Genomic DNA, 25465 nt, shown 5'->3' with positions numbered 1-25465 from the left:
TAGGTGCTGTTTCCAGCCTACTCTGTCCATTCCTGTCAACTAAGTTGTTTAATTCACTTCGGCATTTGGAGAAGGAATTGCAGCTGGAAAATATATAAAAGGGTTTTTGAATTTATAGATCCCTCTTGTGACTTCAGATGTAGTTGTTCAAAATAAATGCAGATGTTGGACCATGTCAGAAATCTTGTCAAGAGTGTGGATTGTTTCACACAGAGTGGAGATGTGGCTTCTGATTCTGGTGGCGTATTTGTTCCAAAGAAATGTGAATTCAGGACATATGCCAACTAAAGCTGTGGACCCAGAAGCATTCATGAATGTTGTAAGTTGGGGTTTTTTTCATAATATTTTGGGGAAATGGAGTGACCTATATGTTAATGTTTCATCTGTATGATATCTGCATTGAGTATTTTATATTTATATATGGTGATAATTCATGCTAAAAGAGCACAGTGGTAAAATAGGTTATCAGGCTGGAAAGAATGCTAAACTAGGTGTCAGTAGACCTGGGGCTCCACCAATTCAGTAAATGGGTGAATGGCTTAATCCCTTTGGGCTTCACATATAATTTATCTTTTCCTTTAACTCTTAGTTTCATCCTATGAGCAAATAAATAATTGAGGTGTTTGGAGCCAACCTCAGACCCTTGGTTGCTTGACCCATTTTGTTTGTGCTTTTATTCTTTTTCCACTTTCTCCCACAATGTAAGGTATCTGCCCTGACTTCTTGCTACCAGGCCACCTACTTCTAGTAGCATCTGGTACAATTCTAATCTATGCTTTTCCCCCTGCTCTGGACTGCTGACTCTGTTGATGACAATAAAAGGATCCTGTGAGTTCTGGAGAAGGCCTCCTATGAGTGAAAGGCACGAATAATGATACATCTCTATGCCTCCCGGAGAATTTTTTTTGTAGCTTACTTTCAAATTCCAAGTTGGCTTGAAGTAATGACCACCATAAGTAACACTTATCCCATAGCAGACATTGGGATAAAAGTGACAGAGATATTAATTTATTTCATCTTAACTACCCTATGTAGTAGATACCATCATGCACATTTTTCAAATCAAGAGACTGAGATTAAAGAGGTTAAGCAAGTTAAACAAGGTCCCACATGTGGAAAAGCTACAATTTAAATTCAGGCCAGCCTAAACTTTACAAAGCCTATAATTACAACCACAATGCAATAAACCCTCCCAGGTGAGGAGGAGGAAAGGCCACCTCCAGATGAGTGAGATGACTGCAACAATGTCCACAACAGGAGCTCATCTGATTCCTCACAGAAAAAAAGAGGTAACTTAACATGTTTCTGTAGGCTCAAGACCTTTTTTTTTTTTTAAATAAAAGTCTATTTTTGTGAGTTCTGAAACTGATAGGCAATAAAAATATTCTGAATCTGCTAACTATCAGGTTCCTTCTGACCATCCCAATAACTGACAGATGGTTTGTCTAAATAGTAAGTACATTGGTATAGACCCTTGGGAGTCATCTTTCTGGCCTTGAGCATGTCCTGTACAAATTCCTGTGCTTTGGGAGTGAAGGGAATTTCTTTACTAACAAAGACAATCATCCTAGCCCTACCCACACTATTAGGGCTTCAGAAAGGATTTCTTAAGACTAAAACCTATTGAATTGGGCTCTACAATTGAGCAGGAAATTTATGTAATTATAAATTGGTGTGAATTCAACAATAGAATAAAAATTGTTAAGAGTCTGAATTAATTTTAACTGTGTATATTGATGAATACGGATTGTAGTTTGTCCTATACTTTGGTATAGGATATACCTGGCTTCATACATGTATGTTTTTAGCAAGTGTTTATTGAGCACCTGCTGGACCCCTGATATGGTGCTATGCACTGAGGTCACAGAGAGAGCTCAAAATAAGAAAAGCTCTGACTTCGTGGAGCTCACAACCCAGAAGGAAAGACAAACAGTTACTAATTAGGAGAGTAATGAAGTCAAGGAAGAGAACATAAAAGGAAGAAACAAATCAGGAAGCTTAGGAAAGTTTCTAAAGTAATTTTCCTCACCTGAAGTCTAAAGGATGAAGAGGAGTTAGGTGAGAGGGTGGTGGCAGAGAGGTCAGCATAGGGGAGAGCTGGAGCATCTGGGAACATGTCATCTTCAAGGAGTTGAAGGCAGGCTCTGGTTAGTTGGCTTGTAAACATTGAGATCTTTTGTAATTACAAAATAACATGTTTCATTATAGAAAATCCGAAAAATGCAAAGGAGACCAATAATCACTAACACAACCTGGACTCAGAACTACCCATTAAAAATTGACATATATGCTCTTGTTTTCTTCAAAAGCTATGAATTGTTCTGTTTTCTAAAGCAAGAAGGAAGAGTTTCATGCAATGTACTGTTCTCCGACGTTTTCTCTACTTCATATATGTCATGAGGATTTCCCCAGGGTTTAAATAACCTTCTAAGAACATCATTTCAACTTCTCACATTAAATTCCATTTGTGGGGGGATGGTATGTATTTTTCTCAGGTCGAGTTTTCTGGAGAGCAGGCAGAATGTAAGGTAGAATTGGTGTGCAAGTTGTTTTGTGAGGACAAGTGTGCAGTGGTGCACACCTATAGTCCCAGCTATTGGGGAGGCTAGGGCAGGAAGATCACTTGAGTACACTGGTTCAAAACCAACCTCAGAAACAGACAGAGACCCTGTCCTATCTCCAACATACACACACACACACACACATACACATACACACACACATACACACACACACACACACACACACAGCCTTGGGATCAACATCTGTGGAAAGGAGTAGCAGGAATGGATAAAGGGGGAGTGTGAATTATGATCTGGACTTCAAAATAGCCTCAACAAACCCCAAGGGGAGCTCCAGAACTAAAAGCATCTGGACTGGGATGACCAGTCTTTATATCCAAACAAATCAGTCTTTGAATGTGGCAGGAAGGGACATGCCCTTGAAAAAAGTGATTCTCTACAGTTGAGGCCATCTATCAAGGGGGTGACAGCCAAGGCTCTCTGCTGACAACAGTAGATAGGCAAATGCTTCAATGAAGAGGGATCTGGGCAGAGCTTCTCAGAGTCCACCACAATGTTTGTTTAATCAATGTCCCAGTATCATTTTTTATTTCCATAAATAATGCTGGCATAAACATCCTTGTAGTTATGCTTTAATACATATCTCTGATTTTTTTTTCCTTAAGTTAAATTTTCAAGAATGGACAATGGAAGTCAAAGTTAATTATCAAATACAATTATAATTTGTCAATTTACAATTAAATTAAAAATTAAATATTCAGAGTTTACAAATATGTACATATATTGATGCACTGCCCTCAAAAATGGTTATGCAAACTGGTAAGTTGACAAGTGATATTTTATCTTTCAGACTATGATGGGCCTGTATTTTTATGTCTGCAAATGGATGTTCTACTACTATCATGCATAAACATTCTGTTGACCATCTGTAGGCAATGTTCACTGATGTCCATGCCCACAATTCCTACTTCTCACTTCCCTTGGGTGACTTCTTTTCAATCCTTAAGGCCCAGCTCAAATCCTTCCTCCACAGAACCTTGCCAGACTAGCCCTGCTCATGGTGCTGTCCCTGCTCATAATTCCTTTACTCTCTCCTTCACTCACCTCTCTCAACACAATCATTTGACACATTGCAAATAACCTCTAAATAAACACTTGTCAGAGTTCCTCTGTTCTCATGTTTAGTATATTTATTTTATCTCCCTAAGTAGTCTCCAGTAGTGATCCTTGAATGTTAATTCCCAGACCAACGGCATCAGCATCACCTGGGAACTTATGTCATTGTGGTCGGGGCAGTGGTGCACATCTGGACACCAGCTACTTGAGATCCTGAAGCAGGAGGATCAAAAGTTCAAAGCCAACCTCAGCAACTTAGCAAGACCCTATGTAACTTAGCAACACCCTGTCTCTCAATAAAAAATAAAAAGGGCTGGCGATGCAGCTTGGTGGTTAAGAGCTCCTAGGTTCAATCCCCAGTACCAAAAAAAGAGAAAAAGAAATGTCATTGGAACTACTGACTCTATTGGAAACTTTGAGAGTGAACTTGAGCAATTTATGATTTAATAAGCTAAGTAATTCTGATGATGAAATTTTTTAAAGTTAAATATGCAGTGGTGTTACACACACACACACACACATACAAACACACAATGTTCAATAAGACTTGGTTACTTGAGTTTTAATTACAGTGGCAGCCAATATCAATTGAGTACCTACTATCAAGTAAGTAGTGTTATATGTATATTATCTTTTTATAGCACTGTTATGCAGTATGACCCAACAGATGAATAAAATGAAAAATCAGAACAATTTAATCAAATTTCCCAAGATCATAGCATCGATTTTTATTTTTATATTAGAGTCAGGATTAAATCTCGAGCAGTAGGACCATAGGGCTTTCCTTTAATGACCATGCTCTATTCTATACCAGGCGTTTGGCACCTGGCTTTCTCTTCTCTTGCTCATTTTAAGAAACAGTTCCCTCCTTCTCTGCATGATGATGGTGAGCAAGAACAGTGAGGATGCTTAGGGGATCTCTGCAGCCTCCTATTTTTACAAAGAGATTGCTACACGTAACCACTGTATGGAGTAGGAATTTTAACCAGGGGTCCACACATAGGCGACAAAGATCTGAAATTCCTGAAATTATATGCAAATATGTTTTTGTATGTCTGGGTATATATCCATTTTTTTAATAGTTCTCCTCAAATTCATAAAGGATCTTTAATCTAAAAATGTTAAGCATCACTGCTCTTGAATATGTAGTTTTAGAACTGAAAAGAAACTTAGAGAATGCATGGCCCAGGGACTCTCATACATTGTCCTGGAACAAGTCCCTGTTTTCTAACTTGAAGTAGACCCAAGAGTCTGTACACTTAGATGCCCTGGATGATTCTGATGCATATTCAGGTTTTGGAATCAGCGTTATCATCCAGTATTTCTCAAACATTAGAGTGCATTAGACTTCCTTAATAAGCTGGATAGGGCTGGACCTTATCTTAGAGTTCCCAATTCAGTATGTTTGGTTGAAATGTGATAATCTGCATTTCTAACAACTACCCAAATAATGCTGATGCTTTTGGCCCACACTTTGAGAACCATCACTTCAGTTCAGGCTCCAGATTTAAAACAAAGAAAGTGAAATATAGCTCATGGTAGAGCACTTGCCTAGCTTGAGCGAGGTGCTGGGGTCAATCCCCAGCATCATAAAAAGAGAGGAGTGGGGAGGGTTGACTGTTGTTTTTCTAAGGTAACATGTTTAGCGAAAAGCAAGGACTTTCTTGTGTTTGTCTTACAGTATCCAAGAATCCACTCTTACTTTTGAATCCTTGAGAATTCAGCCATATAGAGCTGAATTCAGAAATAAAATATGCTTTCTCCATAGAGCGAAATCATCCATCATCAAGGCTATCCCTGTGAGGAGTATGAAGTTGCAACTGAAGATGGGTATATCCTTTCCATTAACAGAATTCCTCAAGGCCTAGTATCACTGAAGAAGAAAGGTATAGTTTGCCCAGTGTCACCCCAACACAGCATCCTTCCTTGTAGCTGCGACTTCCTTGTGATTTCAATGTATAGCGGTTTGGATTCTTAGTGCAGACTGGGATCCATTGGTTAGGTCAAAGATGGTGTCAGTTTCCCCAGAATCTCCATCACCACCACCCTACCCGACCCTACATCCATTTCAAATAAACATAGTGTTTGCTTTAAAAAGAACACACACACACACATTTAGACTGAGTTGGGGGGTTAACTCAGTGGTAAAGCATGTGCTTAGCATATGTGGGCCATGCCCCAGCACCAAAAAACAAACACCCCCCAACCAAAAAAAAAACCCACCTTCAATAAAAATTCATTTCTTGACCTCTTCGCACTCAGCTCATTTCCCAAAGTCCTCCCATATAAAATGTTCTAGAATATTCAGTGATGATCCCTTGAACAGACCTCACCAACCCATGCTTGTGAAGAACAAAAACTACTGTGCTTACCACACACACTTATACATTGTATTCCCCATCCTAAGAGCATTTTAAATATTTAAAATGTCTCCTCATTTTTCTTCCTTTTTAAAATTTTGTTGGTTCTTTTTAGTTATACATGGCAATAGAATCCATTTTAATACAAGCATGGAATATCCTGTTCTAATTAGGATTCCAGTCTTGCGGGTGTACACAATTGTGAGATTCACTGTGGTGTATTCATATATGTACATAGGAAAGTTATGTCAGATTCATTCCTTTTCCTATTCCCTCATCCCTTCCCTTCATTCTCTTTTGTCTAATCCACTGAACTTCTGTTCTTCCCTTCCCCCCACTTATTGTGAGTTAGCATCTACATATCAGAGAAAACATTTGACCTTTGTTGTTTGGGGATTGGCTTATTTCACTTAGTATGATAGTCTTCAGATCCATCCATTACTGGCAAATGTCATAATTTCATACTTCTTTATGACTGAGTAGTATTCCATTGTGTGTATTGCCACATTTTCTTTATTCATTCATCTATTGAAGGACAACTAGGTTGGCCCCATAGCTTAGCAATTATGAATTGTGCTGCTATAAACACTGATGTGGCTGTATCACTGTAGTATGCTGATTTAAAATCCTTTGGATATATACGAGGAGTGGGATATCTGTGTCAAATGGTGGTTCCATTCCTACTTTTTTGATTGCTTCATTTTCTACTAAGGACTTTTTAAGAACCAAGCTCTATGTGTACATTTTTAATTTTTGATACATCTGTATAGTTTGTATCATTTCATTTTTTTTAATTTGTGAGATTTTCAACCAATATTGACTTTTAAAAAATTCATCTTCAGCTGGTCGCAGTGTTGCATACCTGTGATCCCAGTGGCTCTGGAGGCTGAGACAGGAGGATCGGGAGTTCAAAGCCAGCCTTAGCAAAAGTGAAGCACTAAACAACTCAGTGAGACCCTGTCTCTAAATAAAATACAAAATAGGACTGAGGATGTGGCTCAGTGGAGCACTCCCCTAGTGACTGATGTTGTTCCTGTAGCTCCCGTTTGCCTCTTCAGGCTATTCTTAATTTACTATACATTTATTATATGAATATCATTCCTTACTATAACTTTATTTTGATGCTCAAATTTTCCTTCAAGCTGACTTGAGGGTCCTTTTGACCCTTAATCGATATATACATATAGTATACTCTCTACTGGGGCACTTCCAATACTTTCCGAGGAGCATAGACAACTCCAGTAATAGTAAATAAATTAAAACAACAATGGAAGCTGAATTGTATTGATTCTTTTGTGTGTGTGTGTAGCCAGGCATCATAGCATCTGTTCCTTGTACTTTTGCTTTATCATATTTAATCTTGAAAAGAAACATCTTACTGGTGATGAGGACACAAAAGTATTAAGTAATTGGCTGAGATAATCAAGCTAGCAAGCAGCTGAATCAGGATTCTGTCTGTATCTGATCAAAATCTTTCACAATTTTCTGGTTTGTCTGACCCAAAAGTCCTTGCACATTAGGGAATGACAAGAAGGGCAGAGAATATTTTATACATTTGAAATTTTCTCTTGACTGCAGGTTCTAGGCCAGTGGTGCTGCTGCAGCATGGCCTGCTTGGAGATGCCAGCAACTGGATTTCCAACCTACCCAACAACAGCCTGGGCTTCATTCTGGCTGATGCTGGTTTCGATGTGTGGATGGGGAACAGCAGGGGAAACACCTGGTCTCGGAAACACAAGACCCTCTCCATAGACCAAGATGAGTTCTGGGCTTTCAGGTACATGGATGAAGGTAGATATGGATGTCTTTGGGAGAAATGAGTAAAAAAATTATAGCTTCTAATTTCATTTTGGTTGTGCCATCAATATCCTAACATGATAATCCCAAATTTTCTTAATTCACAAGTGGTTCTTTGGGGGAAGATGGAGAAGTTTGGGTCTGGCTAATGGAGTGAAAATGGTGTCAGATGATTAAGGTTGGAATGAGAGAAGTGTAGATTCATTTTCTTGTAGGTGGCTATCCTGAGACTGACGCTTCCATGAATGATAACAAAGGCTACTGCCCCCAGAAGGAGATGAGACCAGGCAGCATTTAAAGGAGTGGGGAGACCGTTATACCTTGGGGGTCATCAATTTGACTAACATCTCTCGTGGCCTAACAAAAGGCTTATACTTAAATTATGTATTGATATTCAACCTTCTCTTTATACATTTCATCAAAGAGTTCCTGCCATGTCTTTAATATGTTTCCTAAAAAGGAATCTGTATGACCTCCTGCTGTTCTGCTAACTGTGTAAGAGGACCCCTCCACTAGGAGGTGGATTGTGTGCTCAAATAAATATTCACTGATGATGATTGTTCTATGATAACATCTGGAAAAAGCAGAGGTTCACTGACAGCCTGTGATCCCAGTGACACCCAAGCATGGCAAGTTCGAAGCAAGTCATGGGATGGGCATAGTGATGAGCTATCAGGGCTGATGAGTCAAGAGCTTGTTTGTAAACTCTGGGAGCGGGGAGTGATTCTGTCTGTATGTGATCATAATTTTTCATATAACTTTGTCTTTTCCCCTTATAGTTATGATGAGATGGCTAGGTTTGACCTTCCTGCAGTGATAAACTTTATTTTGCAGAAAACGGGCCAGAAAAAGATCTATTATGTCGGCTATTCACAGGGCACCACCATGGGTAGGTTCAAAGTCAATCAGGTTTGTATGCTCAGAAGAGACATGAGCCTTTGGCACAAGCTGTGCCTGGAATCAGTCCCTTATACTTCTCCCCAAATGGATGTTTTCTTTTTCAAAACTGAACTGAGAGAAACAGAAACTGAATTAAGGTAGGGATTCAGTATGGTAAAAAGAGGAGCAAGGACTCTGAAATCAGAGATGTGATTCAAATATTGTCTTTGCCAACCTATACCTAAGTATCCTTCAGCAGATTCTCTAACCCCTCTGGCCCCAGTTTTCTTATCTACAAAATGAGGATAATAACTCCCTCTTAGTGGTGTTAGAACTGTTGGACTACTCAAAGAGATGATGTATATAGAGTCTATGACTGGTATCATTTTGCTTTGGATGAATTTGTGAGAGACTTAACAAGTGACCCAAAGCCACAGAACACTTACCTTGGGACATGGAGATTGTGGTCATCTTAGCTCCATATCAGACCAAAGTCAATAGGAAAAATGTGCTTGGTTTAGATTAGGAGGCAGAAAGATTTTGAGAGGCACAGCATGTGTCATGAGGAAAAGACTTTCATGGAGAGCGATCTCTTTACCTTTCTCCTGAGGCCAAACCCTGAGATAGAGACCAACGTACAGATTCCTAAAGAGAAAAGTGAGAAGTTACTTGCTGCAAGTAATATTTATTCTTCAACCAGGACAACTGTGTCTAGTCACCAGAACAGGGTTTTTACTCATTATTATGAAAATATATAGTTTTGTAAACAATTTAACTTTTTGCCTCCCTTTGATTACTGTAGTTTAATATCATCTTTATATCATGCCAGCCTTCATAATAATAATAATTGCCTTTTATGAGCACTTACTAACTACCACCCATTATATATGCATCATTTTGGGACATCCTTGCACAAGAATATGTGGAAGATTTGTATCCCTATTTTACAGATGAATAATTTATGGCTTACTGAAAGAGTTTGAACAGGTACTTACACAGTTAGCTCTAAGTCAGGGTCTATACCCATGTACTCAAAACTCATGCTAAATAACCACTTTACAGTGAGGTTCATAAGTTGAGTGGGCATTATATACACATTACTAACTCCTGTAAGAGTTTTACTGCCACCTCCAGAGATATTGGGGATTCTTACATCAAATTCTTCCACAACCAGAAATAGATGACCTCTAAAATCATTATGATACTGAAAGCTTTGTGAATGCAAACCAATATCAGGATATTTCAGCCAGCCTTTAGTTAACTCAAAGGCTGCTTCTTGTTCCCTAGATGTGACAATATACCATGCCATTAGTCCTAAGCCATGTTTCTGAGACTTCTCCAGTCACTTTGTCTGTGGATGCTGACTTGCCAGGTAATTTGTTTCTGCAGACTTTCACAATGATCATTAAGCATTATCATCAAGCCATGAGTTCACTGTTGGCTCTTTGTCTCTGAGCAATAGTGACCCTTTTACCTCTCCCTGAAATTGCTCAGGTTTGGGAAAGGAAAGGAAAGGAAAATAAAGGACTTAATGTACTTGCTTTGAGAAATTTCAAGGGAAAAGGAACCACAATTTAAAGGGGAAATCCAACATACATGTAAGTCAAACATTTTCTAAGAAAGTCTGTTCTGTATCAAATTATTTGGATCTTTTTTGCAAGTTGCTCTGCCCTAGCAAATACATCCTAAGGAAGGAGGCTGAGACTCATGGCAAAACTGGTTGGCAAAGACTAAAAATCATATGTCCAGAGCCTCTGGTCACTTTTATTAAGCAGAGAGCACATGTAGTTTAGCACACAGGATTAATCTGATTCCAAAGTAGGGTAAGCATAGCAGAATAATTTACTACGTTTATTTGATTCTCTCTTATTTGTGTAAATCATAATGCTGCTGTCAGTGTCTATTGAGGATGATATAATTCACCCAGGCTTTACACTACCAGGATTCAGTTTCATATGAAGACAAGGTATTGATGATGAGGCTAGTTGCTATTTTGAGAGGAAAGAAGGGTTAAGAAAGCATAAGGTTTTTCAAGTGGTAAACCATGGAGATGTTAATATGGAGAACTTGAACTTGCTTTGCATACAGAGTGGGTATTGCTAGGAGAGGTTATCTAGTGTTCTCAGATGTTGTCATTGAGGGGACTTCTAACCTGGTCAGGATTAAGCCAGGGCATAATTAGTGTATTTCAACCCATTTCTGCTGATGGTGTGACTGGGAGAAGAGAAGGTTATAACACAACACTTCTGTACCTACCTTTCCTTGCATGTGGCTGCCAAACTTGATCAGATGGAGGGAAATTAAAGAAAGAGTCAGTCTTCCTCATGCTCACCCACTTTCCAGAAACTAGTCTGAAGTCATGTGATTCTAGTTATTCTCTGCCCAGCCTTCTTCCCTGATCCATCAAACTGCAAATACCACCCTAGGCAGAGCATATGCAGGCTTTTTAAAAATAGATATATGATATTTCAAATATAATGACCATGTCCTGGCTTTATATGATTTTCCTTTTTCCCCTAGACGCTGTAGAGATCTTCCCTGAACAGTGGCATTTTGAGGAATTTGTCTCTATTCTACAGATATGGAAACTGAGTCACAAACTGGTTTAACCAAGATCTCATGGCATGAATAAGAACTGGAATCCAGTTCATTAGACAATGAACTGCCTACCAGACCATGTTACAGTTTGTGTTCCAGGAAAGTTAGGGATCAAGGAAAACCAACCAAACCCTGCAACCCCTGTGTTCGTCGTTATCGAACATCGTTACAGCTCTATAAAAGAGCAAGGCAATTTCTCTAATTATCAGTTTCTTTCACTATAAAATGGATTTTTACTTTTTGAAAAAATAAGACTCAGGGGCTGAGGCTGGGGCTCAGTGGTAGAGCACTTGCCTCGCATGTGTGAGGCACTGGGTTCGATCCTCAGCACCATATAAAAGATAAATAAATTAATAAAGATATTGTGTCCACCCACAACTAAAAATATTTTAAAAAATAAAACTCAATTCTAGGAATTAAATAAAAACCATAAAAGTTCCTGGTGAAGTGTCCAGCATTTAATTACCTCTCATTTTATTTTTTTTTCTCAAAGTCAAAATTTTTGTGTATTCCACAATTTAATGGAGAACTTACTGCTTGAAAGCAAATATAGTAGGTATCATAGGGAACACAGATGAGTCTTTTGCTGTTGCCCCTACCAGGAGCTTATAATTTTATAGAAGGAGAGTTAAGACACAGTCACATAAAATCACTAAAATATTTTGATAAAATACACTTTTTAAGGGTTCTAGGATATTCTGTATCCATGATGGCATATATTTCTCTCTTACAGGCTTTATTGCATTTTCCACGATGCCAGAGCTGGCTCAGAAAATCAAAATGTATTTTGCTTTAGCACCCATAGCCACTGTTAAATATGCAAAGAGTCCTGGGACCAAATTTTTGTTGCTGCCAGATATGATGATCAGGGTATGTGACACCTCAGATAATGCCTTGTGTATAGAGGAGAGTCTTTCAGCCTAGTTTTCTAAAATATAAACTTATAAATTATAGTCAATTTTTTTCTTGTCCATAGTTTAATGATTCCTATTTTACTTCATATTTTCACAGGGATTGTTTGGCAAAAAAGAATTTCTGTACCAGACCAGATTTTTCAGACAGTTTGTTATTTATCTTTGTGGCCAGATGATTCTTGACCAAATTTGTAGCAATATCATACTACTTCTGGGAGGATTTAATACGAACAATATGAACATGGTAAGTAGGAGTCTTGTAGAATCCCAGACTCCTCAGCAAAACTGGGAGTTATTAGTCTCACTCCTGAAATGTGAACTACTGCCAGTGAAGACAATGAAGAGAAAAGATTACACCCAGTTATTTTCAGTTTTCAAATTATTAGGAAATGTTAGAAAGCTTCAGCAGGGGCTGAAGCAAGGTTAACCTTAGATTACAGATGGAAGAATAGAACCTGGAAGTCAACAGAGAGAACCACCATGCATCATCCACCTCTTCTCTCCAGTTGGGTCCTTTTGGTTTAAGTTCTTTGATGAGAAGTCTGGGAGTTTCAACTTGGCTCAGACATAGCTACCCATTGGTGAGTGTCACAGGGTGGGTTCCCCAGGACAAATACTTTGAGATGGAGATTATTGTACAGAACGATTTTGAGATCTGCTCTTGAAATAACACCTAGAGAAGAAAGGACACACAATTTGGTGGGTGAAAATGTGAAACATTGATGCAGTCTCAGCACAAGCCTCAGTGGATTCTACAGGGATTAGTGATTATGAGGTGACCTTTCAGCCCTGTCTCAAGTTGGGAGGAAAGGACTGGGTCTTTATACTCCATTTCTCATTTAATGTAGACCACACTAGTAACGAGGGAGACATTGAACAGGCATATCTCTGAAGCCAGGCTGACTCCAATGAGTGCTGTCAGTGGAAGACTGCCAGCCAGCAGCACTGCTGCAGCTGGAGGACAGGTCTTTAATTCCTGAAGTTTATTTTTTTCAATCAATAATTTGACTTATAGCTATCAATTGATAGACATTCATTATGTGTCAGCTGTTATTCCCTATAACAAGCCTATGCAATAAATATTATCAATATCCCCACTTTACAGATTAGTATACTGAGATTTAGTGAGTTAAATTACTTGCCCAAATTCACCTAAAAAAATTAGGCAACAGAATTAGACCCAATTTCAGAGTCCTTGTTCTACAAATTTCTAGTATTTTTTTTTTTAATGAATAAGTCAGCTCTAATGAGGAGCTATTCTCAAGTGAAGAAAATGTAGGTGCCTGGGAATACATTTAGTGATATTTGATTTATGTGCACGTGTACATTACTGTTTCATAGGTAATCAATAATAATTTGATGGTGTTTCTAATCTGGATGTTTGGTCTTGATTTCTTACCAGTTTTACCATGTCTCACACATCATCTCACACACTTTGTTACAGAGTCGAGCAAATGTGTATGTTGCCCACACTCCTGCTGGGACATCGGTGCAAAATATTTTACACTGGAGCCAGGTGAGAATGTTGAATTTGTAGTCTTTCTAAGGGTCCTTGCACATTTTGTCTGGAATGTCCAAGGATGCCTTTTGACAGTGCTGGGGTTTGTGTTTATTCCAAGATGATATATTCTGGTCACTGATGTTTCAACTGTGGACTTGATATATAGATCAGGAGATGGGAGGAATAGACAGGAGTGGTTTAAGGACATCTAGAGGATTTTTAAAAGTAAGATGGCCTAAGTGAGAACCTTCTTTGTCTCTAGCCATTTCAAAGACATGCCTGGAAGAAATTATGTTTCCCCATTCCCTGTGGCTTCTTCAGCAGCAAAGTCAAGTAGGAACAAAAATACTCAGGTGGGCCTAGGGGCCTAGAGAGATTTTCACAGGAGTTCACTGCATTGCAGACTTCACCTGCAATCTTAGAAGAGAAAACTCTTTGTATGTATGTGGGGTGTGTGTGTGTGTGTGTAGAGAAAGATTGTATGATCAAAATCAAAGAAAAATTCTAACTTGAATTAGGTTTTGGTCATCATCTCCCAGAATTACCACAGTACACAATTCCAGGGTAGCAATTTCCCATTGTAGACTCTGGTATTGTGCCAAATACCTACCCACATTGATTACAGTGGGGGTGCACTTCCTGGAGTTGCTAATGTGGTGGTCTGGTGTTTCTGCAGTCCCTCTCTGTCCCAGAGAGAGCCTGGTTCTTGCCCTTGCACTTTCCTAAAGATTATCCCAGAAAAGAAGAACAGATCAGAGAGTCTTGTTCTCTCCCTCACGATCTCCGATGTGGTAGCACATTTCCACCACCCCACCACCATTTGCCTGCTTGTTTTGATCGGAAAAGTCTCCCTGTACTCTCCCACCATATCTTGTAAATTTTTCTCTCGTTCTAGGCAGTGAGTTCTGGCGAACTCCGGGCATTTGACTGGGGTAGTGAGACCAAAAATCTGGAGAAAGGCAATCAGGTAAGAAAGACAAATAGCATCTGCTGAACACATATCCTTTGGAAATGCATGAGAGAGAAATTACAATGATAGGCAAGTCCAGGGATGGGAATAAAATACAACAGTTCAAGCAGAAAATGATAATTTACATTTGACTCCATTTGAAAATGGCAAAGTTCACAGCTTAGCCAAGAGATCTCTCTGATGAGTCTAGAATGAAATAGGAAGAGTTTCTTCTAAGGATGCCTTGTGAGCAAGACACAGGCCTTCTCAGGAGCAAGAAGAGGATGAGGATAGTCTAGGGATGAGTATTGTCTAGGAGGGAGAGTAGAGGGATCCTTTTCTTCAAAACAAGCAGACAAATGGGTATGGTGGCTGTGAAGTTGTTGTATGATGCAGTGTATGGCAAGTGAGGATTCCTGCATCAGTCTTGTCTCTGCTCCATAAACTTGTGTGATAGTGGGTAAGCTGCTTTGATTCATTAGGACTCACTTATCTTTAAAATAAAAAAAAGTAAGCCCTAAACTGAGTGTGGTGGTACACACCTGTAATCCCAGTGGCTCAGGAAGCTGACACAGGGATCACAAGTTCAAAGCCAATCTCAGCAACTTAGTGAGGCTCGAAGCAACTTAGCAAGACCCTGTCTTTAAATAAAATATAAAAAGAGCTGGGATGTAGCTCAGTGGTTAAATTCCCCTGGGTTCAATCCCTGGCATAAAATTTTTTTTTTTTTATTTTTTAAATCATGGCTAGTTTTTTTTTATTTATTTATTTTTTTATTATTGTATACAAATGGAATACATGTTGTTTCTCTATTTGTACATAGAGTCAAGGCATACCATTTGTGTAATCATACGTTTACATAGGGCAATGATGTTTATTTTTTTTTCCTTCCCCCCCACCCCTCCCACCCCTCTTTCCCCTCTATACAGTCCTTCTTTCCTTCATTCTTACCGCTCTCCTTATCCCAAACCCTAAACCTAACCCTATACCTAATGCTAACCCCTCCCACCCCCCATTATATGTCCTCATCCGCTTATCAGCGAGATCATTCGTCCTTTAGTTTTTTGAGATTGGCTTATCTCACTTAGCATGATATTCTCCAATTTCATCCATTTGCCTGTAAATGCCATAATTTTATCATTCTTAATTGTGGAGTAATATTCCATTGTATATATATACCACAGTTTCTTTATCCATTCATCAACTGAAGGGCATCTAGGTTGGTTCCACAATCTGGCTATGGTGAATTCAGCAGCAATGAACATTGATGAGGCTGTATCACTGTAGTATGCTGATTTTAAGTCCTTTGGGTATAGGCCAAGGAGTGGGATAGCTGGGTCAAATGGTGTTTCCATTCCAAGCTTTCTGAGGAATCTCCACACTGCTTTCCAGAGTGGCTGCACTAATTTGCAACCCCACCAGCAATGTATGAGTGTTCCCTTTTTCACCACATCCTCGCCAACACCTATTGTTGCTTGTATTCTTGATAATCGCCATTCTAATTGGGGTGAGATGAAATCTTAGGGTAGTTTTGATTTGCATTTCCCTTATTACTAGGGATGTTGAACATTTTTTCATATATCTGTTGATTGCTTGTACATCTTCTTCTGTGAAGTGTCTGTTCATTTCCTTAGCCCATTTGTTGATTGGATTATTTGTATTCTTCGTGTAGAGTTTTCTGAGTTCTTTATAGGTTCTGGAAATTAGCGCTCTATCTGAGGTATGGTTGGCAAAGATATTCTCCCACTCTGTAGGCTCTCTCTTCACATTTCTGATAGTTTCCTTTGCTGAGAGAAAGCTTTTTAGATTGAATCTATCCCAGTTGTTGATTCTTGCTTTTATTTCTTGTGCTATGGAAGTCCTGTTAAGGAAGTCTGCTCCTAAGCCAACAAGTTGAAGATTTGTACCTACTTTTTCTTCTATAAGATGCAGGGTCTCTGGTCTGATTCCGAGGTCCTTGATCCATTTTGAGTTGAGTTTTGTGTAGGGTGAGAGATAGGGGTTTAATTTCATTCTATTGCATATGGTTTTCCAGTTTTCCCAGCACCATTTGTTGAAGAGGCTATCTTTTCTCCATTGCATATTTTTGGAACCTTTGTCTAGTATGAGAAAATTGTATTTATTTGGGTTTGTGTCCATGTCCTCTATTCTGTACCATTGATCTACCTGTCTATTTTGGTACCAATACCATGCCGTTTTTGTTACTATTGCTTTGTAGTAGAGTTGAAGATCTGGTACTGCAATACCCCCTGCTTCGCTCTTGCTACTGAGGATTGCTTTAGCTATTCTAGGTTTTTTATTCTTCCAGATGAATTTCATAATTGCTTGCTCTATTTCTGCAAGGTACATCATTGGGATTTTAATTGGAATTGCATTGAATCTGTATAGCACTTTAGGTAGTATAGCCATTTTGACAATATTAATTCTGCCTATCCAGGAACATGGGAGATCTTTCCATCTTCTAAGGTTTTCTTTAATTTCTTTCTTTAGTGTTCTGTAGTTCTCATTGTAGAGGTCTTTCACCTCTTTTGTGAGATTGAGTCCCAAGTATTTTATTTTTTTCGATGCTATTGTGAATGGGGTAGTTTTCCTAATTTCTCTTTCTGAAGATTCATCACTTATGTATAAAAATGCATTGGATTTATGAGCATTGATCTTGTAACCTGCTACTTTACTGAATTAACTTATGAGTTCTAAAAGTTTTCTGGTGGAATTTCCTGGTTCCTCTAAGTATATAATCATGTCGTCAGTGAACAGGGATAGTTTGAGTTCTTCTTTCCTATTCGTATTCCTTTAATTTCTTTGGTTTGTCTAATTGCTCTGGCTAGAGTCTCAAGGATGATGTTGAATAGAAGTGGTGAAAGAGGGCATCCCTGCCTTGTTCCAGTTTTTAGGGGGAACACTTTCAGTTTTTCACGATTTAGAATGATATTAGCCATGGGCTTAGCATAGATGGCCTTTATAATGTTAAGGAATATTCCCACTACCCCAATTTTTTCTAGTGTTTTGAGCATGAAGGGATGCTGTATTTTATCAAATGCTTTTTCTGCATCTATTGAGATAATCATGTGATTCTTAACTTTAAGTCTGTTGATATGGTGAATGACATTTATTGATTTCCGAATGTTGAACCAACCTTGCATCCCTGGGATAAAACCCACTTGATCGTGGTGCACTATCTTTTTAATATATATTTGTATGCGATTTGCTAAAATTTTGTTGAGAATTTTTGCATCGATGTTCATTAAGGATATTGGTCTGAAATTTTCTTTCCTTGATGTGTCTCTGTCTGGTTTAGGTATCAGGGTGATATTGGCTTCATAGAACGAGTTTGGTAGGGTTCCCTCCTCTTCTATTTCATGGAATAGTTTGAGGAGCATTGGAATGAGCTCTTCTTTAAAGGTTTTGTAGAACTCGGCTGAGAACCCATCTGGTCCTGGACTTTTCTTTGTTGGTAGGCTTTTGATGACCTCTTCTATTTCATTGCTTGAAATTGGTTTATTTAAGTTGTGTATGTCCTCCTCGTTCAGTTTAGGTAATTCATATGTCTCTAGAAATTTGTTGAAGTCTTCGAGGTTTTCTGTTTTGTTGGAGTATAGATTTTCGAAATAGCTTCTAATTATGTTTTGTATTTCACTCATGTCTGTTGTGATGTTTCCTTGTTCATTCCGAATTTTAGTAATTTGAGTTTTCTCCCTCTTTCTCTTTGTTAGTGTGGCTACCGGTTTATCAATTTTATTTATTTTTTCAAAGAACCAACTATTTATTTTGTTAATTTTTCCGATTGTTTCTTTTGTTTCAATTTCATTGATTTCAGCTCAGATTTTAACTATTTCCTGTCTTCTACTACTTTTGGTATTGGTCTGCTCTTCTTTTTCTAGCGCTTTGAGCTGTAGTGTTAAGTCGTTTATTTGTTGATTTCTACTTCTTTTTTTGAATGCACCCCATGAAATAAATCTTCCTCTAAGTACTGCTTTCATAGTGTCCCAGAGATTTTGATATGATGTATCTTTGCTCTCGTTTACTTCTAAGAATTTTTTTATTTCCCTCCTGATGTCTTCTGTTATCCATTCATCATATAATAGTGTATTATTTAATCTCCAGGTATTGGAGAAGTTTCTGTTTTTTTATTCTGTCATTTATTTCTAATTTCAATCCATTATGATCTGATAGAGTACAAGGTAGTATCTCTATATTCTTGTATTTGCTAACAGTAGCTTTGTGGCATAAAATATGGTCTATTTTAGAGAAGGATCCATGTGCTGCTGAGAAGAAAGTATATTCATTCTTTGTTGGATGGTATATTCTATATATGTCCGTTAAGTCTAAGTTGTTGATTGTGTTGTTGAGATCTGTAGTTTCTTTATTCAATTTTTGTTTGGACGATCTATCCAGTGGTGAGAGAGGTGTGTTAAAATCGCCTAGTATTATTGTGTTGTGATCTATTTGATTTCTGGAATTGAGAAGGACTTGTTTGACATACGTGGATGAGCCAATGTTTGGGGCATAGATATTTATGATTGTTATGTCTTGCTGATTTATGCTTCCCTTAAGCAGCATGTAATGTCCTTCTTTATTCCTTCTGACTAGTTTTGGTTTGAAGTCCACATTATCTGAAATGAGGATGGATACTCCAGCTTTTTTGCTGTGTCCATGTGCATGGTATGTTTTTCCCCATCCTTTCACCTTTAGTCTATGGGTGTCTCTTTCTATGCGATGAGTGTCTTGCAGGCAGCATATTGTTGGGTTTTTCTTTTTAATCCAATCTGCCAGTCTATGTCTTTTGATTGATGAGTTCAGGCCATTAACATTCAGGGTTATTATTGTGATATGATTTGTATTCCCAGTCAATTGACTCATATTTGTTTTTGACATGATTTGGTTTCTCCTTTATTTGGCTATTCCTTTAGGCTAGCGCCTCCTGTTGCTGATTTGCATCGTTGTTTTTCATCTCTTCCTCATGGAATATTTTGCTGAAAATGTTCTGTAATGCTGGCTTTCTTTTTGTAAATTCCTTTAGCTTTTGTTTATCATGGAAGGATCTTATTTCATCGTCAAATTTGAAGGTAAGTTTTGCTGGGTATAAGATTCTTGGTTGGCATCCGTTTTCTTTCAGGGCTTGGTATATGTTGTTCCAGGCCCTTCTAGCTTTTATAGTCTGGATTGAAAAATCTGCTGATATTCTTATTGGTTTCCCTCTGAATGTAATTTGATTCTTTTCTCTTGCGGCCTTTAAAATTCTGTCTTTATGTTATATGTTAGGTATTTTCATAATAATGTGCCTTGGTGTGGGTCTGTTGTAATTTTGTATGTTTGGTGTTCTATAAGCCTCTTGTACTTGGTTTTCCATTTCATTCTTCAGATTTGGGAAATTTTCTGTTATTATTTCATTGAATAGATTGTTTATTCCTTTGGTTTGTTTCTCTAAGCCTTCCTCAATCCCAATAATTCTCAAATTTGACCTTTTCATGATATCCCATAATTCTTGTAGATTTTGTTCATGATTTCTTACCATCTTCTCTGTTTTGCCAACTTTGTTTTCAAGATTAAATAATTTGTCTTCAATGTCTGAGGTTCTGTCTTCCAGGTGTTCTATCCTATTGGTTATGCTTTCTATGGAGTTTTTAACTTGGTTTATTGTTTCCTTCATTTCAAGTATTTCAGTTTGCTTTTTTTTTTCAGTATCTCTAACTCTTTATTGAAATGATCTCTTGCTTCCCGTATTTGGTCTTTTAACTGTTGATTGGTGCGATCATTTAATGCCTGCATTTGCTCTTTCATCTCCTCCTTCAATGCCTGCATTTGCTCTTTCATGTCCTCATTAGCTTCCCTGATCGTTTTAATTACATACATTCTGAACTCCCTTTCTGACATTTCTTCTGCTGTGCTGTCATTGGGTTTTATTGATGTAGTATCTAGGTTTGTTTGGGACATTTTCTTCCCTTGTTTTCTCATATTGGTCAACTGTCAGTGGGACCCTGAGATATTGCAGATTTCTGCTATTGGCTTATAGTGTCCCGGTAGATTTCCAGTGTATCACCTCCCAGCCTTCAGTAACCTGATGTCTTGGAGGAATTTGATAATGCAGTGCATCCAAAGAAAGCTGCCCCTAGCCCCCTACTGGTTCCAGGGTTTGGAGCTGGCTCTGTGCGGAAATGCTCTCACTGGGGGCCTGCACCGTGCAGCTGGCCGTGTGGGAGGAGCCCACTGCCGGAGTGTGGAAGGCTACCTGGGGAAGACTCTGGCTGCCCTGCCCTGCTCTGTTAAGCCACCCCTATCTGTGCCTGCCACCTGGGCCGAGCTTTACCCATTGGATGGACTCACCTGTGGCTCTATTTCAGTCTGCGTCTCTCAATGCCTCCCCTTCTTAACGTCTGGGTTCTGGAGCAACTGGGGGTGCAGTCACCCTCTAGGCCGCCATCTTGGATCACCCCGTGAAAAGAGCCTGTGGCCGGAGTGGGCAGAGCCGCCTGAAGTGGTCTCTGGCTGCCCTGCCCTGATCCCAGAGGCTGCTTGGGGATCAAAGCTCTCCGTTGGTTCGGGGACTTGTGGCTGGTTCTATGTAGAAAGCCTCTCACTGGGCGGTCTGTTCCGAGAAGCTAGCCTTGAAAGGCACCTCCCACCGCAGGGGTCCAGGCTACTTGGGGAAGTCTCTGGTTGCCCTCTCCTGGTCCCTGAAGCTGCTTGCGTGCCGGAGTATGTTGCGCTGTGCTGGCTCCGGGACTTGGAGCTTGTTCTGGTCAGAAAGGCTCTCACTAGGGGGCCTGCTCCGAGAACCTGGAGAAGCTGGCTGTGTGGGCGGGGTCCACCGCCGGAGTGCGCAGGGCTGCCTGTGGAAGACTCTAGCTGCCCTGCCCGGCTCCGATAAGCCACCTCTATCTGGGCCTGCCAACTGGGCTGAGCTTTACCCAGTGGGCAGACTCACCTGTGGCTCTATTTCAGTCCGAGTCTCTCAATGCCTCCCCTTCTTAACTCCTGGGTTCTGGAGCGACTGGGGGTGCAGTCACCCTCTAGGCCGCTATCTTGGATCGCCCCGTGAAAAGAGCCTGCGGCTGGAGTGGGCAGAGCCGCCTGAAGAGGTCTCTGGCTGCCCTGCCCTGATCCCAGAGGCTCCACAAAAATTTTTTTAAAAATTATTGGATTAAGTAATCCTTAAGAATTATTTCTGATTACATTTGTAATGAATTTGTGACTTGCAAGTTAAAAATATGAAAAAAATATTATTAACCTTGCAAATATGTAGCCAGTGTTATGGAATAAAATAAAAAACAGGAGTGCAGAGGATCAGAATTGTTTAAGTAGACTCTTTTGATTATAAAACTTTCACTGAGGATTATTGGTTAGTGCAGATGTGAATGTAAATAAATAGTGATCATACAAAGAAAACAAGGAAGGAGAGTGGATGCAGCTTCATCTTCCTCTGAGAAGCTCACATCATTCTTAACATCCATGCTGTACATCCATCTAAACATAAAATGCTAGGAAACTGGACATCCTATGGAGTTATCCCTGGATAGCAAACTCTCAATCACAACTATCAACTACTTCTTTTTAGATCCTTCTTCACTTGTTACCTAAAATACGTCTTTAGAGAGTTACTGTTTTGAGATAGTTTTAAGTAACATTTAGTGGACTGAGTTGTAGAGAAAGTGATTCATGCAGAGTAGACACCAGAAAATGGTAATAGAAGGTAAGGGAAAATACACCATATAGAACGGAGTCAGAATCATGGCAACATGGACCTAGACAGGACATTCAGTTCCATGTTTTCACATACATGATGAGAAAAACATTCCTGACTCCATAGAATATTCCAACATTTTATATTTAAATTAGTCTATGACTCCAAATTCTTAAGAAACCACAAAGACAAAGAAGAGTGTCTAAGTTTGGAACTGGGATACCATGGTGAATTTTGTGAAAAGAAATGAGCCAATTCTATGGAAAGTTCTGTCTTGCCGCATGTCCTGAATGGGTGAGGGAAAGGGTTCCTATGGGAGGGATGGGCTGGCTGAGAAATAAAAGGCTATGAACTTTATTTATCAGGATTAACAATAGAAGATAGAATTATCTCAGAAGCAGAGACATGACTGATTGAGTCATCCATAAGTGCCTGGCTCTAACCAAGGGAGGAGCCCGTGCTTGCTCTATTTATAGTGGTACAGATCAAAAGGGGACTGGTACGAGCTTCTTCTGTGAAAAACAGAATGGGGGTGGACTTAAGCAAGTCATTTGGCACTAGTGAGTCATTCCCACATCCAGGGCTTTGCAGAAAAACCATGTGACTCAGGTAATCTCGGACAATTTTTCGTAATTGTGAGTTCCCCGAGAACAGATTTTCCTAATAGCTCAAGCAAGCTTGGTTTGCTTATAGGCCATGGGTGGCTTCCCTCAGTTTTGGGTGCCAATTAATGTCAAGGACCCAGACTGCCAAGCAAATCTACTAGTCTGGTCAAATAAGGGAAATTCCCAGGAATTAGGAAGACTACAACCCTTCTTTAGATGATTTGAGCGGAATCAGGGAATGGGGGTTCGAGCAAGCATTTAACATTACCTTATCAAATTACCTGAGTTCCAGAGGCCAATTCTGTGATTTCCCCAATTGTTTGGAGGTGCAGTCAAGCTGGTTCTGTGCCAAGGGCTGCCTGTAATCATTTAGTGTCTGGGAGGATCCAGAGGTCTTCCCACTAGGATTTCTTGCCTTTCTATGTAGAATATTCCTAATTCTTGCCTGTTAAATATCTGTAAAATTATCTTTAAACACTACCAGGGACATGATTTTTAAAGGTAATTTACTTGCAATATATTTACTAGGAAAAAACAATAAACATTATTCAATGTCTAAAGTATAAGGTATAGGGGCTGGTGATGTAGCTCAGTGATAGAATGAGTGTGTGCTTGGCATGCATCAGGTCCTGGGTTCCATTCTCAGCACCACACACACACACAAACAGAGGGTAATATTCTCTCACTTGATCTTGTAAGTTATTACAGATATTATCCCCATTTCACAGATGAAGAAACAGGTTCAATGTGTTAGGTAATTTCACCTTAAAGTAAGAAGCTAGAACGGAATTTTTTTTTTTGTACTGGGGAGTGAACCCCAGGCCCTTGTGCCTGCTAGGCAAGTGCTCTACCACTGAACTACAGCCCTAGCCAGGAATGCTTACTGGAATTCCCCATGGCTCTAAAGCCCATGTACCTTTCACCACAACACATGCTATATTTATTGTGTTTATTTGAAATAAAAATTATGAGTTTGGAAGTTCAAATATTATTTCAAGTTAAAACTATTCTTCCTCTCTAGCCAACACCTATGAGATACAAGGTTCGAGATATGACAGTCCCGACAGCCATGTGGACGGGAGGTCAGGACTGGCTTTCAAATCCAGAAGACGTGAAGACACTGCTCTCTGAAGTGACCAACCTCATCTACCATAAGAATATTCCTGAATGGGCTCATGTGGATTTCATCTGGGGGTTGGATGCTCCTCATCGCATGTACAATGAGATCATACACCTGATGAAGCAGGAGGAGACCAACCTTTCCCAGGGAACCTGCAGGGCCACATTGTAAAGCTTCTGATGCTCACAAGTCTTGGGGACAATCTCTTGGGGTTAGGACCAAGAGTAGAGGACTTTAAGGGGAATTCCTAGAAAAAGTAACTTACTATATAATAGAAGGGAGGGCAGAGATACATTGTACATTCCTTCATATTTTTGCATTTGGCACTAAAACTGATACTTAATTTTTTCCAACTAAACTAAACTAACTTGGTAAATTCAGGTTTCTGTGCTATTATATTTTCTACCATCTTGAAGAGTAGGTTCTCCCTGACAACCTGAAAGTATCTCTATATTCCCTACATCATTCAGGGAAAGCTCCTTACAATATTTATTTTTTCTGTAAGTCATATTTTTGAAGTAGTAAAGTAAAATGACAAATCTGGACAGACATCGAGGTCACAAATCTCTGGATTGTTGTTAACTTTGAAAAATAAGATGACATTTGCATTTTGTTACTATAAACAGGATACTACCTAAGAAAGTCAGGCTGCTTTAACAAGTACAAAACCTCAAGTTATAGTGTGAATAAAACATGTTAAACATCCTCAGAATAGGGCCAAGCTTTATAGTTGTATCTCAAAGAAGATAATTCCGTAGGATATTTAATGAGTTTTCCAGTAAATGTAATGCTCACATATAGCACATATGTGTTTATCAGCCCCTTGATTCTAGTCTATGCCTATTTGAGAGTTTATAGTCTGTTGCTAGGAGACCTGCTGGTCCATTCTTCTACCTCCAGCAATTAAAAGAGTAAGAAAATCTTTTAATGTCACAAGCATAATGAAATAAATTGTTATGCATCTTATCATTTGATCAAGACAAAGTCACTGTCAGTCTCCCCAACTCATTCCAATGTAGAGTAGTTTGTTTAGAAAATTGTTCAATTTTCACACAGTTTCAAAAAGTGCTATTTTGCAAAATCTCCTTTGAAACCTATCAAAGATATACTGTGTACATCAATAGTATACTGTTGGAAGTACACTGGCGTGTGTTGAAGGCATGTTGTTTAAAGTGTACTACTGTGTGAAATTCAAATTTTTTTTTTTTTTGGTCTCCAAAGTCACCTGGTAGCTCAGTTCAATGCTAATGGATCTTGAATATTTTATGTAAACACACTTAAATTCTTCAGAATCTGTGTCTACACTATTACTTCCCTCAGGGCTTGTACATAGTTCAATAAATATTTTTGGATTTGACTTTTTATTATACCTTTGTTCTGTTCAAGGATAATAAATCTTTCATTCTTAGACTATACTTGTTAC

The 25465-nt window shown here is 39.0% G+C and overlaps 1 protein-coding gene across 2 annotated transcripts; it reads left to right on the top strand.

The window, feature by feature from the left end:
• On the top strand, positions 1–25399 carry Lipm (lipase family member M). 2 transcript variants are annotated; one of them, XM_047554077.1, is made up of 9 exons: positions 1–319; positions 5407–5524; positions 7577–7775; positions 8575–8684; positions 12006–12142; positions 12284–12430; positions 13631–13702; positions 14583–14654; positions 23944–25399. In XM_047554077.1, the coding sequence occupies exons 1-9, from the start codon at positions 173–175 to the stop codon at positions 24211–24213; spliced, it is 1272 nt and encodes a 423-aa protein (XP_047410033.1). In that variant the 5' UTR covers positions 1–172; the 3' UTR covers positions 24214–25399. The 2 variants fall into 2 exon arrangements, with proteins under 2 accessions (XP_047410033.1, XP_047410034.1); XM_047554078.1 differs by lacking the exon at positions 1–319 and adding an exon at positions 1179–1289.
• Positions 25400–25465: the final 66 nt, after the last annotated feature.

The sequence above is a fragment of the Sciurus carolinensis genome, chromosome 5, assembly GCF_902686445.1.
Source record: "Sciurus carolinensis chromosome 5, mSciCar1.2, whole genome shotgun sequence".
Taxonomy (NCBI): Eukaryota; Metazoa; Chordata; class Mammalia; order Rodentia; family Sciuridae; genus Sciurus; species Sciurus carolinensis.
This window is presented reverse-complemented; position numbering and strand designations above follow the sequence as displayed.

Excerpts from the sequence above, each read along its gene's own strand:
- Lipm (XM_047554077.1), top strand. The coding sequence starts at position 173 with ATGTCAGAAATCTTGTCAAGAGTGTGGATTGTTTCACACAGAGTGGAG. Across the intron at positions 7,776-8,574 it reads GATGAGTTCTGGGCTTTCAG|TTATGATGAGATGGCTAGGT; the intron begins GTACATGGATGA and ends TTCCCCTTATAG. Across the intron at positions 14,655-23,943 it reads ATCTGGAGAAAGGCAATCAG|CCAACACCTATGAGATACAA; the intron begins GTAAGAAAGACA and ends CTTCCTCTCTAG.